The sequence below is a fragment of the Rattus norvegicus genome, chromosome 14 (assembly GCF_021556685.1).
Source record: "Rattus norvegicus strain SHRSP/BbbUtx chromosome 14, alternate assembly SHRSP_T2T, whole genome shotgun sequence".
In the NCBI taxonomy this organism is placed as follows: Eukaryota; Metazoa; Chordata; class Mammalia; order Rodentia; family Muridae; genus Rattus; species Rattus norvegicus.
In genome coordinates this window covers 100,254,376-100,272,500 of record NC_141547.1, presented here as the reverse complement: position 1 = coordinate 100,272,500, position 18,125 = coordinate 100,254,376, and the positions used below count along the sequence as shown (strand labels likewise).

General features: G+C 42.0%; 1 protein-coding gene across 5 annotated transcripts in view; it reads right to left on the bottom strand.

Moving 5' to 3' along the window:
* Positions 1-18,125, bottom strand: part of Wdpcp (WD repeat containing planar cell polarity effector) — a 330,858-nt gene that overhangs the window by 63,124 nt on the left and 249,609 nt on the right. For all 5 annotated transcript variants that reach the window (XM_087583532.1, XM_087583534.1, XM_087583535.1 and 2 more), the window contains 1 exon segment: positions 15,288-15,390. In XM_087583532.1, coding sequence (XP_087439658.1) covers positions 15,288-15,390 — 103 coding nt within the window.

Here is an 18,125-nt window from a genome sequence, read left to right as displayed (position 1 = left end):
ATTAGACATTAGACATTGGACATTAGAAAATGTCCAAATGTAGCTAAGCATAGTGGTGAGCGTCTAGAGTTTGAGCAAAAGCAGCTAAGACTGGAAGATCAAAAGTCCAAATTAGCCCAGGCTATAAATGTGTTGGGAGCGATGCCCTTGAAACCCTCCATTATTGATGCTAATAGTATAGTTAGAGTTAAGTGTGACTGGGTTCATGGAAAATCCCCAGCCAGCTGCAGAAGACTAATACGAATCTGGTGGTCAGGATGAATAATGAAATGACAAAGTTGCTACCTTGCTGAGAAATACATCTGACGTCAAGATACCCAATGATATGAGCTGTGTCCTTTCTGAGAAACCAACATCCTGCTGACTAATGATATCACAAACCTGTAACCTTTCTGAGAAACCAACATCCTGTCGACATCAGCTGACCACACGAGTACTGTGTCCTTGGCCTGTGTAAATGTTTCCCACTTTCCCCCTCTCTCTGTTACCCATGTTATGGTATAAATTCAGCCTTGGGAAAAAATAAAATTGTTGCCTTGATTAGACTCTTGTCTTGGCGTCCTTCTTCGCGTCTCTTGTCCCCCATTCTCTTCCAGGTACCCTCTGCATCCTCGTTGACATAAAAGACAACAGAAAGGTGGTCAAACGCTGTTGTCTGAGGATGTGTGTACAAAGGTGACGTGTGAGGAGATGTTCGTTTGCAGATGGAATCCACTGTCCTCACTTTGACCTTGGTGACTTCTCTAAGGATAATTCTTGAACTGACCCTCTGGCTGACACCCCTCGGGTGCTAGAATTACGTCAGAGCACCATGTCCAGATGGATAAGAAAAGTTTAGATGACTAAATGAAACCAAGTATATTTAAGCTGAATACCGATATTTTCTATGAGGAGACGAGGGCATTGGGTTCTCGTAGGCAGTTTTTAATCCCGTAACTTTCACCTACTCCTGTAATAGGTAGCCATTTTGAACTTACAAAGTACTTTAAATGAACATTTTTAAAACGACAAAAAGTTCAGTACCGTAGCAACATTTTCCTGTGAATGAATCACTGGTCTATAAAACAGAAAGAGCAAAAAAATGTGTAAGAATGGAGGGCTACCAAACTGTGATCAAGCTGTTTGTTTCTTTGTAACTTGTGAACTAAAACTGAATTAATTTTTTTTCTTTTTCTTTTTTTCGGAGCTGGGGACCAAACCCAGGGCCTTGTGTTTGCTAGGCAAGCGCTCTACCACTGAGCTAAATCCCCAACCCCGAATTAATTTTTTTAATGGTTAGAAAATATCAGAGGAAGAATATTTAGTGTCATGTCACCATTATATGAAGTTAATGGTAATATTTACATCCATAAAGTTTTAATGAATGAAACTCAGCTTTTGGTGTTTCCCTACACGTATGTGGTTGAGCACAAGAGCAAAGGCAGAAAGAGTCTGGCTGCAAACTGCAGGCACTAAACCAGTTCTCACAGACACCGCTTCTTCAGAGGACTCCCTTAACTCAGAACACGCCATGCCAGGGCCTTCTACCTCTTAAATCTTCCCCAATTTTACTTTAGTTCTAACAAAGAAATCATTGGTTTGCTCCTCAATTCGTCAACCTTTTCATTTATAACAGGTAAATTCTTGAGACTAACAATAAAATATTTGGAATAGCTTTCTTTCTCTTGAACTAAATCTCACAGCTGTCACCTTGGAGCAAAAGGGAAGACTAACATATCATTTTGTGCTGGACCACATAATTAATGGGCCAGTGCACACATTGATGGGTCTGGATGAAAAGGGACTGAAATTTGAACCGCCGGCTTTCCCTTTCTTGTTACTTCAGAACGAGTTTGAGCTTCAAACATCAACTTACAGGTGTTTGTCTTTTCTTATTCGTCAGATAAGGACTTTTCTTAAGACACCATTTTGTGGTTTGGTCCACTTCAAAAAATAAACCCTCAGAACCTCATGATTAAACCTATAAAAAGGTGAGACTGCTCTGTGGTCTTTAAGGAGCCTCAGTGAGCATTTCCTTACAGAATTAAAGTGGTACGGTGAACAAATGCAGGCACTGTGTGACCACACAAATGCACTACTGAAAGTAAGGACGGTATTTTGATCGACTCATATCTGTGTAGTTTGAATTTGTATGATTTTATATGTTTTTAAAAATGAAGGGAGTCGCAATATATGCTAACAGTTTTTAAAAAGGAGTAAAGATCAAACAGGAAGAAGCTACATGGCTGCTGGCAAAGTCTGACACGAATATGCACTTATTTCTAACTCAGGAGGATAATTGGTTATTCTCATCTGCTAACAGACAGTTCTATAATTCTTTATGAAATAATAAAGGCCTCTAGTGAAGGTTTTGGCATCAATACTAACTTTAATTAAGTATAAAGTATGTTTTAAAGTGATTTAAAATCTGCCACAAAAGTTAGTGGAATTATTCTTTATCTTTAATCTGACATAGCTGTTGACCATCTGATCTGAATTATCCTGGCGGCTGAGTTCCCTAATTGTGATGCTAACGCTGAAGTACGTATGCACATATGCACATGCATATGAACGGCTCCTAAATCCTCTTCGCACTGCTCTTTACTATAAGGGCTTGCTGGGTGTTTTTTTTTTTTTTTTTCCAGATGGGTGCTTTTATGAGTCAAAACATTAAGAACATTTTCTGAATTCACCTCTAGGCATTAAGGCAAAAGAAGTATGAGTATTATAACCTGCCTTGTTTTAAACATCACTATGCTACTCTGAATGACAGCTTATAATTTACAAGTAGGGTGTGGCTAATAAAGCCACTGAAGCAGACACAAGCATAGGTTTTCCCCTCATACACTCCTGGCCTGTCAGTCACACCTCCCAAATGCTTTGTTGCACAGACATGCCGATAACTAAAACCGCATTTTACCTGTTTTGTGCCCAAAGGCTCTTAAAAGGCTACACAACCCAGTCAGTGCTTGGAGACCCCAGGTTGAAGCGGGGGGCGTCAGGCCCAGGCTCTTTCATGTAAAGTTTTCCTAAGGTAATAGATACACTGTATCGAGAATGACAAAGTATAACAACAGGGTAATAGATACACTGTATCGAGAATGGTAAAGTATAACAGCAGAATTGTTCGGGTTGGGGTTTTAAATGGTTGTGTCATTCCCAACATGTTCTATACTTCTAGACACTGTTGATATGAATGACTTAAAACAAAATTTCCAGTGGTTTACTGATATCTTGAGAAAACAAACCACAGAAATTTAGGCTGTACGAGGACTCTGTTCAGCGTGTGGTTCTGAAGAGTGTCCTTAGGTATTTTCCTATAGTTGGCCTTGCCTGTGTGTAGTAACTCTCGAGTGCTTTGACTGTAAGTGTACATTTGGGTAGTGGAGGCTGGCTTACAGACACTGAAAGTGACTCCTACTGGAGTAACAATAGGGCTGTTGAGATTTCACTTCCTGTAGACATTTTGGTATTGGAATACAGGGTGAGAAAGAAAGCAGAGACACAGGGAACCATGGAAGGCGGAGAACCTGACTGATCACACAGCTCCAGGCTGGATATGAGTGACAGCTACATCTGTAGCCTCGGGAGACTGAAGGGAGTTTTTAGTTCAAATGAACAGTGTGTTGGAAAATGGTGTCTCCAGCTTAGACTGTGTTTTCTGCTGACTGCTGTTTACTGGTTGGAGCATTAAAAGCTTCCCTTTGCAGTGTCTGATAAGAGCATAGGGGTCCTGCGTGCCTTTCCCTGAGTTTGTGGGTATTGTTGCATGTACGCTATGCTGAGTGCTGCCTCTTAGAGTTTATTCTTACATATGGTGTGTATAGAAATAAAATTTTGTGTATGGTTCTTAAATGCAGTGACAAAATAGGAAGGAGACTAAAGCTGGACAGACAGAAGTACCAGTGGGAGAGAAATAAAGACCATCTTGCAAACAAGCAGCTGGCCCAGGTCGAGAGTTCTGTGGCACCAGGAACCAGTATTCTAAAGCGGGGAGACTTGGAAGAGGTCTCCTTCTGGGCCTTCCACGCCAGAGCTGCACACCATGGAGGAAGCTCCCCAGGCCCTCTGGGACAATTATGGATAACCTGTGTTTCTGGTCATCCCTTTCCTGGACTTAACTTAGACACGATCTGGTGATGCCTGGGCCTGCACACCAAAACAGCCACTGTCCAAGGCTGTGGGTGTAGAGAGGACCTTCTCCAGGATAAGCAAGAGGGATGCTGAATTCTCTAGCATTTTAACCATTTGTCTAGAGAGGAAGGGCAACAAACAGGATCTTCTCCCTTGTCCCAAGGACAGCTGTTGGCAGTTCTGGCTTTTGCTTTCTGTGCCAACAGCCACAGTCTTAGGGCAGTAGGCTAGGTCCCCCGGGAAGAGTAGAGGGCAGTATCAGGGTTTGTAGCCTTTGCTCCTGGAGCTGAAGGACTTGGCTGGAATCGTTCTCACCTCCAGGGGAGAAGCAAATGTGATGCCGGAACTTTCTGAACCAGAAACCCTAGGCAGTGAGTTAAAAAACAGTGCTTACGACAGGACAGGCAAAGCTGAGGTGCAGTCTCATATTCTGGAGGGTCGTGGTCCTAAAACTCGATAAAAACTAGGGGCTGTCCTCTGGTGGCATCCAAGGTCCAGATGCTGGGCCATAAAGGCAGGAAGGTGCCTGTCAGTGGCAGTTGAAGTCACTTGGATAGTACCATGTGTGTTCTTTCACTGGGACAGACTGGCTGCATTTCAGGTTCTGTGGGCATATGGAATTCTGCCTTCAGCACGCCAGTCACCTGCTAAGGCGTGGTTCCTTGTACCTACCCTTCTCCCTTTGTGCAGACCCCCAGTTCCAGCCATTACAAGCTGCGTTCTTTTCTCTGGATTACCTTCCCAACCTTCTGCAGTTAGACTTCCTGTTACCTCCTTAGTGACCAGAGCTATCCTGTGGTCTCTCCTCGTAGTCCAGCTCTTTTCTGTAGCAATCATTCACAGAGCACCTCTATTTGTCCATCTGGCTGCTATCTTTCCATAACTTAAAGAAGAAAGACCTGTGCAGGTTGACTAGCTGACTTTATCTTACCCAAATACTCAGAATACAAACGTGGTTTTGGACTTTTGGATGCTCTGGGGGGGGGGGGGTTGGAATAGTCACATGTATGCAATATATTTTGAAGATGAGACAAATCTAAACAAAGTTTTACACACACACACACACACACACACACACACATCTTATAATGCAGGTATGGACAAGTTTTGGGGTTTAGTTTGGTGTTCTTTTGTTTGTTTGTTTTGTTTTGTTTTTTTAATCCGTGAACATCCCTGCATCTGTCCTGGAACTTACTATAAAAAAAAAAGGCTGGTCCTAAACTCACAAGAGATCCACCTGCCTCTGCTTTCCTAGTGCTGGGATTAAAGGTATGCACTACCACCCCCACTCAGGTAACATTTTTTTAAAGATGGGGTCTCACTATGTGGCACAGATGGAATCATGGCTACCCCAGCTTCTCCCTGTAAGTGGCATTACTGACGGAGCAACCGTTCTGACTTATACTCTATTCTTAGTGCACCGAGTTTTATTGTTACTAGCACATGGGTCAGATGTGTCCTTGTCTACTAGTGGAATCATGATAGCATTAGAGCATTTCTAATTTCTGACTTAGGAATGCATAACCTGTTTAAAATAGGGTCAATGACTTTTCGTAGACTTAACAGTCATATAACTTAAAGTTATTCCAACCCATTAAGAAGTGAACACTGCACTAATTGTTCTCTGTGGGTCAGTGGCATTTTGTACTAGTTATAATCACCCTGAGGTGACGGTGTGTGTGACCTGTGGATTCTGAAGCTTTTCCTTCTGAAGAACAGTGTATTGAGTACAGCGCAGGGTGCACTGGGTTTCTATTTGTCAAGTCGAAGGGACCAAGAGTCATTTTGAGGACAAAATTCTAGGAATTTTCTAGATTAGGTAAATGAGTTAGGAAGACCCACCTTAGCTACAGACTAAATAAAAATGGTCATTACTCTCTTCTCTTCCTTTTTTTTTTTTTTATTTTCTTTTTTTTCGGAGCTGGGGATCAAACCCAGGGCCTTGTGCTTGCTAGGCAAGCGCTCTACCGCTGAGCTAAATCCCCATCCCCTCTTCTCTTCCTTTTTGCCTGGGAAGTAGGACTAGCTACCTCAAATTCCTGACACCACTCAGACCATGCCCTCAAGCCCTGAGGCAAAGTAAACCCTTTGTCCAGGTGCTTTGGTTGGGACATTTTATCACAGCCTGGGAAATGCAACTAGGACAGTGACTGGATTACTGTCTGATGTCCTTGCAACTTAATAGGCAGCAAGTAACATCTAGAAATGAAACAATGTGAGCACAGTATGCAGCACCGACTGTGGGGGACAGTCCACTGACGCACAGGTAAACAAGAAGGAAAACAAGGAATTCCATGTAGCCAAGAAAAGACACCATAAGCTGACTACAGCAGAACAGGCCTAAGGGAATTCCAGTGAATAGAAGGGAAAGTAAGAAACACGACTTAATACAGCAACGCACCTACAGTAAAGCAATCCCTGTAAAAGCCCAAGCATGGTGTGCGTGCGTGCGTGCGTGCGTGTGTGTGTGTGTGTGTGTGTGTGTGTGTGTGTGTATGCACACACGTGGTCATAAGTAAAGGAAAACATACAACAGAAAAGGGTCTTCCTATTTGGATTCTTAATGTTACTCAGCATTACAATGCAATGATTTTGAAAAGTACCCATTGAATTACACAGGACTGCTACGCTTTTGTAAGAGTCACACATCATTTCAAGGGACTGCAAGCAAGTTGCAAGTAAGTTTACTTCTCTCTGAGGACGTATGCTGCCTCACTTACTAGCCAAACAAGCTGACAAGTAAGTTTACTTCTCTCTGAGGACGTATGCTGCCTCACTTACTAGCCAAACAAGCTGACAAGTAAGTTTACTTCTCTCTGAGGACGTATGCTGCCTCACTTACTAGCCAAACAAGCCGACAAGGCACTGCCATCTCAAGCATCTCCTCTGGTAGTATCTGCAGAGAGGGAAAGACTGGCAAGTTTGGCTTCTGATGTCCCAATGCAGCTGCAACATTATTTACTATAGAGTGTAACATGTCCACAAAAGAGAGAAAAGTTAGATATTTGTGAAGTCCAGTCTTAATTTCAATATATACCTAACAAAATTTATCTCGAATGAAAATATAAATAAAATCACTAGCACTGCAGTCATCTGACCTGGAAAGATGCTAGAGTTAACTAAAATCTTGTGACAGAGGGATGGGTAGTGTCTAGTGTGAGCTTCCTCCAGGTTCCTGCCTGCTGATTAGTAGAGGGAAGATAAGGATCCGTGTTCAATTCTGTTCACTCGTACATTCTCTTCAACCTGAACATTAAAACAGTCTTTAACGCATACTCTAACTCTTGGTTTATAGCTACTGTTTTAGTTAGCCTATATCAACTATACGAATGATGTGTTTCGTTATGACTTCTGAGTTTTGAGTTTGAATTGCATACATAGGCTCATTTTGGGCCTATGGAATTCTTGCCTTCCATCACGGGTTCAGGGGTTGATCTGAAGTGTCGGTGTTCACTCATTGGGTCATCACCCCAGTCAGGCTCAATCACAATGATGCTTGCTTGTAGGTACTCGGTGTACTTTGCTCAGATAGCCACTGCATCCATTTTCTCCTGTCTGTCTTTCCCCCCTCCTGCAGGACCCCTTCCTTCCCATACACACTTCCCCCACTTTCATGATATTCATGCTGTCTTTAAACTAGAGTTTGCATGTAAGAGAAAATGCTATTTCTGTTTTTCTGAGCTCAGCTTACTTCATGGAATGATGGTCCGCCCTGCAAGTGACAGAATGCTGTACTTCATTATGGCCCAATAAATCCCATTGTGTGAATGTGCACATTTTCTGTACTGACTCCTCAGCTTGCCAAGCGTGAGCAGTGGCCCTGTGAATGTGTGTGAGCAGGACCCCTACTGTCTGGGACCCCCTCCTTCGGCTGTATGTAACTACATCGGTGGGAGAGTTTAGGTCTGGTTTTTCTTTGCCGTGCCTCCATGCTTATTTCTACACCAGCTGAACCAGTGTACATTGCCATCAGACTGTGTCAGAGCTCTGCTCCCCATGAATGTTTTCTGTGTATCTATCTACTTGCTATCGATGTTTCATTTTAGAAATGTCTGTTCAATTCATTTGCCTATTTGTCTATTGGATAATTTAAAACTTGGGGTATTAAGGTTTCTTGAGTTTGTTAATGATCCTAGATATTGACCCCTGAATAGATGTATAGATAGCAGGTACTTTCTACCATTTTATAGCCACCCACTTCCTCATTGTCCAGGTTTTTTATTTATACAATCCTACTTGTCAGTGTGTGTAATTATGCTGCTATTTTTTAGACACCCCTGGACTATGCAGTTGAAGTGCTGTGCAGCCCTGGGGTGCTAATGTCCAAGCCAGATAAGGGTATGGGTTTCCTCGAGTACACAAGAGAATGTGGAGCCAATCAGCCAAAGCACTGAGCTATGCACTGGGCCTTAGACTCCTGGCTCTCTATCCTGCCCACTGGTAAAGCAGCGCTGGAAAGAGGAGGCTGTTGGACGCCAGTGATCAGCAGGACTTGAGTGTTACCATCCTCAGTCCCACATGCAGAAACTGCAGGGAGGCAGCGCTGTAGGCCAAGCAGCCTAACTGGTCTGGCTCAGCAGTTCTCAGATGATAAGGTCTGCTTCTTGCCACAGAGCTGGGCCACTCACCATCCACCCTTCTGAATCTCCTGCATGTAACTTTTTCTTTATGTCCATATGCAATGTCCCTCTCTACAACTTACTCTCCTGGCCTCCTTCACACAGGTGCCAGAAATTCTTGGGCATATGAGATCCCTAGTGTAGCTTAGCCTTAAATGGTAGGTTACCCCTCAAGCAGATGGTGCCTGGTATATAGCATTTTAAGATACTGGAAGTGACAAGATGGACGTGGACTTGTCATTATTTGTTTTCTCACTAATGCTGGTCTACCGCAAAGTGCATCACACACTGTACTTAAAGGCTGACTCGTCTCCTACATTTTGCTACATAACCTTTCTGTTTCTCTATGCCTTCCAGTTGTCCTGTCTTCTTTTGTGATTCCAGAGGTTTGTTTCTCTGTCCCTTTCCTCGTTTTTTTTTTCTTCCTTGAGGTAAATTCTACAGTTCCCCAGATTTTTCTTTTAGCATTTATGAGTCCTGTGGAAGCAGCATTTTATCTAGTCATCTTACCCAAGAGCCTTATATTTCAGCCACTTTTTAATCTCCAAACTTGGCGGTCTTGACATATAAGAAATAAAAGAATTTGTATAGTCTCATGGCATAATGATGGAATGCAAGAATGGTGTGGATGCTTTGGTCATAAGATGCAGAAAAATCTAGCTAGAACTAAGCCGGAAGTGTCCTCCCTGCTGGGCACCCCTCAGTGCCAGGAGTGCTAGGCAGACTGTGGGAAAAGAAGCACCAGCAACAGCTTTGCTCAGCTGTGGGCCATGGGTGATCGAACCAGCTGGCCAGACAAGGTAGCAAGTTTGTTATATGGGCAACTGTAGGGACAGCTCTGATGCTAAGGTCCTGTTCCCCAACTGGTTCCAACCTGTCAGTAAAGAAAGCCACAGGCCAATTACCGGGAAGAAGGTACAGGCAGGACTTCCAGGACCCTGGAGGAAAAGGGAAATGAAAGGAAGGGAGAGGGAGTTCGCCATGCCTTGGAGAGAGGAGAGCCTGGCTGTGCGGTCTTAGGAGGAGCGGTGGGCTGTGGCTGCTCCTATAGGCAGGTGGTCAGAGTGTTTAGCAGGTACTACATTCAACTGACTGAAGTGGGGGCAGGTGGGAGGAGCGGAGCCCAGAGTAATGATAAGGGCACACTTTCCAGGTAGGAGACAGTAGCGCCCAGCAATTGTGCCAAGAAGGCAAGTTGAAAAGGAACAACTGTGTGTGTGTCTTTTATCCATGGATTCAAGGGAAGCTGGGAGGGGGCTGGTAGTGTGGCCCATTCTCAGAGCTAAGGCGGGGTAGTGTACAGATACACACAACAGGCAACCAACCATTTCTCTGATTGAATTTGAGGCCTGCCTCACAGGAAGGTACTCAAATCTAGTACTACAAACTTAGTCAAAAGCCTGTGGCTGGGGAGTTCATGAACCCTACTTGGAGGAAGGTTCTGCTAAGTAAATCCAATGTGTCGATTATACATTCTACCTTCTGAAGAGTCTGATGTGTCTATTACAGTATTGATGTGTCTACAACACTGCCTCCTGGATATCTTTTGCTTATGTCCATAGATGAGTGCTGCTGTCAGCTTTAGCCAGAGATTTCTTTTGTCGTGGTTGGGTTTACTGTAGAGACTCAGAACTAGTCCAAATGTTGACAGTAACTAACTGTTGAAAGCTGAGTCCTAAATAGCTATGATTATCAGCAACAGACATGTACACGGTCGGTCCCATCAACATCCTACCACAGACAGAGGACTGGATCATGAGGCCCCATCCTCCCTAAGATATAAATGAAGTTAATGATCACCAAAGAGAGAGACTTTTTTTTCCCATGGTAACCACTGGCAAAGTACCCATGTTCATGTGAACAACTGCTTAAAATAAAGGGCACAGCACTTTGGCAGGGTTACTTTGGTTAGACATGCCAACTGATCTACCATCTACCTTTTATTGAGAAAGGAGTCTCTGATGACAGACAGAATCCGAGAGAAGCTGCAGGAGAGTAAGCGGCTAGGGAGAAGGATCAGTGTAAGCAACTGCTATGCAGACATGAGTTTGCTTTGCAGCAGCCTCATAGATACAGGGCCCAGCAACCTGTCTGTGACCCTGTGCTGGGCAGGAGGAGGCGGGGAAGGTAATCTACCATGGCTTCTTGGTCTTCTAGGCTAGCCACCTGGTGGTCAACAAAGGGATATAGAAAATGTCCTGGAAAACACTCTGAACCTGACAGACTTCAGGCTTCTAACTTTATCCCAACTGCAAAACATTTCCTTCTTTTCTAAGAAATCTTAAAGTAAATTATTATTGAAAGCCCTTTAGCCTGCTGTGGTGGTGGAGCCTGCTGTGGTGGTGGTGGAGCCTGCTGTGGTGGTGGTGGAGCCTGCTGTGGTGGTGGTGGAGCCTGCTGTGGTGGTGGTGGAGCCTGCTGTGGTGGTGGTGGAGCCTGCTGTGGTGGTGGTGGAGCCTGCTGTGGTGGTGGTGGAGCCTGCTGTGGTGGTGGTGGAGCCTGCTGTGGTGGTGGTGGAGCCTGCTGTGGTGGTGGAGCCTGCTGTGGTGGTGGTGGAGCCTGCTGTGGTGGTGGTGCAGCCTGCTGTGGTGGTGGTGGAGCCTGCTGTGGTGGTGGTGGAGCCTGCTGTGGTGGTGGTGCAGCCTGCTGTGGTGGTGGAGCCTGCTGTGGTGGTGGAGCCTGCTGTGGTAGTGGTGCAGCCTGCTGTGGTGGTGGTGGAGCCTGCTGTGGTGGTGGTGGAGCCTGCTGTGGTGGTGGTGGTGGAGCCTGCTGTGGTGGTGGTGGTGGAGCCTGCTGTGGTAACCCACTAAGAAAGCATGGGCAAGCAGGCGGTCTGAGTCTAGGCACAACTGGTCTACACAGTAAGTTCCAAACAACAATTAAAAAACCCTCTTGAAGGTTGTTTTCAACATCTCTTAAAATTCCAGACATGAGTCTTGGTGTTATGCTCTATCCAGTCACATCACTTTGAATAAACAGAAGAAAGGTTATGAAAACTGAGTGTGCATACCACCCGGCATGAGGACACTTGCCAGCTATTTCTTCTGCTCAAGTGAATCCATTTCAAAAATCTAAATTGCCATCTTGAAAAAAATTGTAAGTTTCACAAAATAATGAAACAATATTCTCTACATATGATTGCAGTAATATTCATAAGTAATATACTTATAATAAATCTAATTCTGAAAAAGATTGGAGTTTTTTTAACAGAACCAGTGTTTTTCTCTTTCCCATTCTGTCTGTCTTCTGCCTTTGGCTGTGAATCTGTGAGCACAGACCTGTCTGCTTCCTCTGTAGAAGCAGCTCAGAGAGAACGACAGCTGGCTGCTATGCACAATAAAGAACAACACAAACGAAATTAAAATCAGTAGAAAACATATCCATGCCTCACATAGAAAACCTCCTTAAAAATTTAAATAAACTCGACTAGCTTTAAATGCTTTCATTTGTGGTTCTAGAGGCAGCTGAAGTGAGAAGCTATGATACCTAGGAGATATAGGAGAAAGAATTTCTCCAACTGAAGAAAATTAACTCATACACAACTCAGTTAGACTATTATATCATATTATATTAATAATATAGCTATCGGTCTGGAGGTTCCTCAGAAAATTGGACATTGTACTACCTGAGGACCCAGCTATATCTCTTCTGGGCATATACCCAAAAGATGCTCCAACATACAACAAAGACACATGCTCCACTATGTTCACAGCAGCCTTATTTCTAATAGCCAGAAGCTGGAAAGAACCCAGATGTCCTTCAACAGAGGAATGGATACAGAAAATGTGGTACATCTGCACAATGGAATATTACTCAGCTCTTAAAAACAATGACTTCATGAAATTCTTAGGCAAATAGATGGAACTTGAAAATATCATCCTGAGTGAGGTAACCCAATCACAGAAAAACACACATGGTATGCACTTATTGATAAGTGGATATTAGCCCAAATGCTTGAATTGCCCTAGATGCAATCCATAGACCACAGGAAGCTCAAGAGGAAGGAAGACCAAAGTGTGGATGCTTCAGACCTTCTTAGAAGGGGGAACAAAAGTACTCACAGGAGGAAATAAGGAGACAATGTGTGGAGCAGAGACTGAAGGAAAGGCCATCCAGAGACTGACTGTGCCCTACATGGGGACCCATCGCACATACAGCCATCAAATCCAGACAATATTGTAGATGCCAAGAAGTGCTTGCTGACAGGAGCCTGATATAGCTGTCTCCTGAGAGGCTCTACCAGAGCCTTACAAACACAGAGGCAGATGCTCGCAGCCAACCATTGAACTGAGAACAGGGTCCTCAATGGAGGAGTTAGAGAAAGGACTGAAGTAGCTGAAGGGGTTTGCAACCCCATAGGAACAACAATATCAACCAACCAGACACCCCCACCCCAGAGCTCTCAGGGACAAAACCACCATCCCAAGAGAACAAAGGAATGGACCTATGGCTCCATCCCTATATGAGGCAGAGGAAGGCCTTGTTGGGCATCAGTGGGAGGAGAGGACCTTGGTCCTGGGCTCAGTGTCCCAGTGTAGGGGATGTCAGGACAGGGAGGTGGTAGGGAGTGCGTGGGCGGGTGAGGGAGCTCCCTCGAAGAAGGGCATGGGGGTGGGAGGAGTGGGAGAGCAGGTTTCTGGAGGAGAAACCGGGAAATTGGACAACATTTAAAATGTAAATCAAACAATGCAATTTAAAAAAATTTAAATGGAAAAAAACAAAAGAAATACCTAGCTCCCTCTTTGCCAATCACTGTTCAAAGCATGAATTAACTTGGCAATCCCACAGTAATCTATAACATAGGCATATTTACTAAGGTATGTTATATATGAGTTACATATAGCATAGGTACTAAGCATATGTTGTAGACAGGACAGCTAGGCACAGAGAAGACCTTGGTAGTGAACAGGTAAGTGTCAAAGGCCAGCTCTGTCACCATATTGTACTCTATAACCTCACTCAGCCATTCTTATAAACCTTCCCAAGTTTATGCTTGTATTTTACATAACCCAACACATCAATTCCTTAAACAGTAGATGACTGCAGATTGTAGTATATCATAATAATATACATTATAGTATATACATTATTAATAATAAATGCCTTTATTATATTACATCTATAGGGTTTTGGCTTATAGGATTTGTGTTTTCCAAAATAATTTTAAGTACAGAATTCATCCTATGTATTTTCTTTATTTTAGCTCTTCTTGTCATACTAATAAGCAATATGAACGTATCATACAGTACCAAGAAGAAAGAAGACATAGAAGAGACAAACTATTATAAATGTTACTGCTACCAACCAATTCTTATTAAGGTAACTTTGTTTTATAGGCATTAACCACATGGCTGTGTCGCACCATGGCTCTCTTTTCCTTACTTAACCTCTACAACAGTTAGACTCCGATTGGTTTGCGCTGGCTCAATGGTGTTGCAATCCCTTCTGTACTATGCCTCAAGGACTGGGCTTGAAGTATTGAAGACAGCTGAGAAGTGCTGGTGTTAGGAGCAAAAGTAACCCAAGCATAACATGACTTATTGGGGAGACACTTATTAGAGTATTTTTCAAGCACTTCCAAAGTAGGAATCTTCTAAAAAATGGATTTAGGAATTACACGCAGACATGTGAAACCAATTCTACTAAAATCTTGGGAGTGTTTGTTTGTTTGCTTGTTTTGTCATTTGGGTGTAGAAGAACCAAGAAAAACAAGAATTCTGATACCCGAATTTCAATACTGGCAGACTCAGCAGCATCAGAGAGGCTGAGTTTAGAAACAAAACGTCCATGCAGATGGACTGTCAATTTGTTAGGTTACACACAATCCCTTTCGTTTTGTTATAAGGTTCTAATGGACTTTCACAGTCAGTGTAGGCTTCTCGTCAGTCTTTACAATATGGTATTGAACAGGAACATTAGCAGTTTCTGAGAAATGCCCCCCTTACCGCATGTGTGTATGCACATGTGCATGTGCATGCAAAACCTGAAACACCATGATAACGGAGAGAGTTATTTTAATATATGACATGGCCGTGTATCAGCACAGCGTTGGTTCATGTCAGCACTGATGATAAGTCTCTCTATCCCCAGATCTCATGAGAAGACCAACTGGGACCAGGGAGACGGCTTAGAGGGTAAAAGTGCTCGCTCTAAACCTGAGAATCTGAGGTCAGTCCCTGGGATCCACAGAGAAGACAGGCAGAACCAACTCCCACAGGTTTTCTGTCCTCAATACATGTGCTTTGGTGTGCACATACAAAATAATAATAATAATAATAATAATAATAATAATAATAATAATGTATTTTAAAAGAGCAATATGTTTTTACATTCTGGCAAACAGTGACCTTAGCCATTATTATTTATAAATTTCTTTTAAAATTTCAGTTTATCCATAAATATTGTATAATTTCTGAAGGCTTAATAATTCATGCTTTTAAATATAGTGTTAGAAAGTAATTCCAATAAATCAATTATGCCCTACAAACACAATAGAAACAATACTAAGACTCTCCTAGAACCAAAGCACTTTCAGTAAAGTGAAGCAGCCCTTACCGACTCCAGAGCACACTGACTCGACATCAATGTCATCTGCCCTTCTTCTTGCCACTTCAGCCAGTGCCAGCTCACCCATATCCAGGGCAAGGTAATGAATATCCTTTGGAAATAAAGAGATAAAGGCTTGACTAAAATGTAATCTTGATAAGTGTTATAAAGTGAGTCCAAGAGAAAAAAATCTTCAGGTAACAAAACAGATATGAACAAATATTTTTCTGTTTTAAATTTATAGGAATTCTTTACCAGCAGAGGGTAATTTTTCTTTGAGAACATGGTTGTAAATATTTATTTTAAGCCATAAGGTAAAAAGCATGTTTCCAATAAGTTTTATGAAAAATTAAAACTTTAGTTGTGCTTATATCTAAGGATTCAGTGGATAAGGGAGTTTTTCTCTATACATTCTCTCTCTCTCTCTCTCTCTCTCTCACACACACACACACACACACACACACACACACCACTGCTATGTGTTCCAGGCTGTTCTCAAACTTTTAAGCTGAAATGATCGTCCTCCTTCTACCTTTTTTTTTTTTTTTTTGGTTTTTTTTTTTTTTTTTTTTTTCCGGAGCTGGGGACCGAACCCAGAGCCTTGCGCTTCCTAGGCAAGCGCTCTACCACTGAGCTAAATCCCCAACCCCTCTCCTTCTACGGTCCTACCATTGTATGCCATTGCAATCTCTCTAAGAGAGTTGACTATAGTTCTCTACAAGTTCTACAGTATACTAAGTTCTCTACAAGGAATATTACACAGAACTTTATTTTTATGAGCCTCGAAAATATGTGATAACATTGATACTACCTTTTTAGACTCAGGTTACATATAATTATTACATATATAATATAATTCCAGTCTCAAATTTTTGGAATCTAGTAGAGAGCCAAGTCATTATTAAGTCAATTGTTGATTTTAAAAATGGACAGATTTCAGTGGTGATTATCTGTACATGCTGAAGCTACAGAGGAAGGAGCTGATCTTTGATTTATGAGAATTCTATCAGTAGAGCACAGCCATACGAAGGGCAGCTGGTGCACATGTGTGAAGTGCTTGACCTGCTCTGTCACAGTGAAGAAGTGCTGGACGCGTGGGAGAGCGCAGTGGAAATTACACTGAATAAGCACAGGAAGTGAGGCCTAGAGTGTGCAGAATGGTCGCAGCAATGAAAATTCTATTGCAAAAAAAATGGAGAAAGGATATAAACAGGCACTCTATAATGAATAAATATAAATGCCCTATAATTATGTAAAGATATTTCATATTATTCAAATAAATGTAAATCAAAAGAACTAATTTCTGAATTTTTGAATTATATGAATTTATAGGAAATAAAATGTCATATGCACAGTATGCAGTGAATCATCACATCAGGGAGTTAACATTCATATTGGCTAAGTTTCTCAAAGTTAACCATTAGTTGCAAAGGTTCGGGAAACAAGCACATTTACTCAGAACAACAGTTACTAAAGACTTCAGAGATCAGGGGTGGGCAAACTGTGCCCAGCGTGTCAGATTATCCTCTGTTGGTACATTCCTCAATGAGAATGGCTTTAGATTTTTAAATGGTTAAAAGATCTGTGTTCAACCACCATTCATGAACTCTGAAGGGCTGTGGAATTAGTGTGAGCTGCAGCCTTGAAAGTGTTTTAAACTAAAATTACAAGGGAAAATTGCTTCTGTGAAACACGCTGTGATAAAATCATCCGGATGAGAACTAAGGTTGTTTGAATTGCAAGTCATGTCAGGCCTACACTGTCAAAAGATGCGTTTTTCAAAGTGATATCCTGATTCCTATACAATTTCCCAGAAATATATTTTAATTTCAAACCAGAGCAATGTTTTTCAGGCCTGTATTCAAGTGTAGAGAAAATTTCCATATTCCAAAAATCCATTTGGTGCACAATTAAGGAGCTTCTACTGGAAATCATTTGCAATGTAATGATGTGCTAAAGACATTCTAGCCTTTCAGTTAATAGAATTCTAAAAATGCTCCCAACCTGTGATGTACTCAATCAAAGCTGTCTCATGCATGTGGGCTGGCATTTGATAATACTGGGATATACACATGGAAAGGTATTTGCAAAGGTTTTCGAAATATGAACGTTTCCTCAGGTCAGCACCAACAAATCAACCTTTATAATAAATTGGAAGTTTGGGAACACTACTATTGTATTTCAGAAAAGCTCAATTTTTCATATTTGTAAGCCTGGATTACAAAAATGTTGTACTCAGTATACATAATTTTATGATATTTTTAACTCCACCAATAACAGGTTTATGGAGGGGTTTGGGAGAAAACTGAGTAAGTAAAGCACTTATTACACAAGCTTAAAGACAGAGGACACACAGAAACCACATAATGTTCCCTCCAAGAAACACACCTCATTATCAAAGATGACGCTATCTTGGAATAAAAAGATGGGAAAAGGTATTCCAGCAAGTTGAACTAGGAAAGCATGAAGTTATAGCTAATTCTAATACTGAACAAAGTGGACAAAGGAGCTGAAAGCTGGTTATTCCAAAAAGACAAAAATTAACAAACCTATTGCTAGACAATAAAAAGATCTGAACATAAGAAGAAATAGAAGAAATTACAACTGATAGCAAGAAATGCAAAGGTTTGTAAGATAATATGGGCAACTCCACATCACAATTCTTTGAGACTTTCATCTACAATTTTGATATTTGAGAAGAAATTTAAGAATTCCTAGAAAACTGTTCAAGAATAGGAAATCTGAATATCAATAAAAAGAAATTGAATCAGTAATACAAAAACACATCTCATTTAAAAAGGCCAGAAATTGAATTTTATAACAGCTGAAGAAGTAATGCTGACCCTT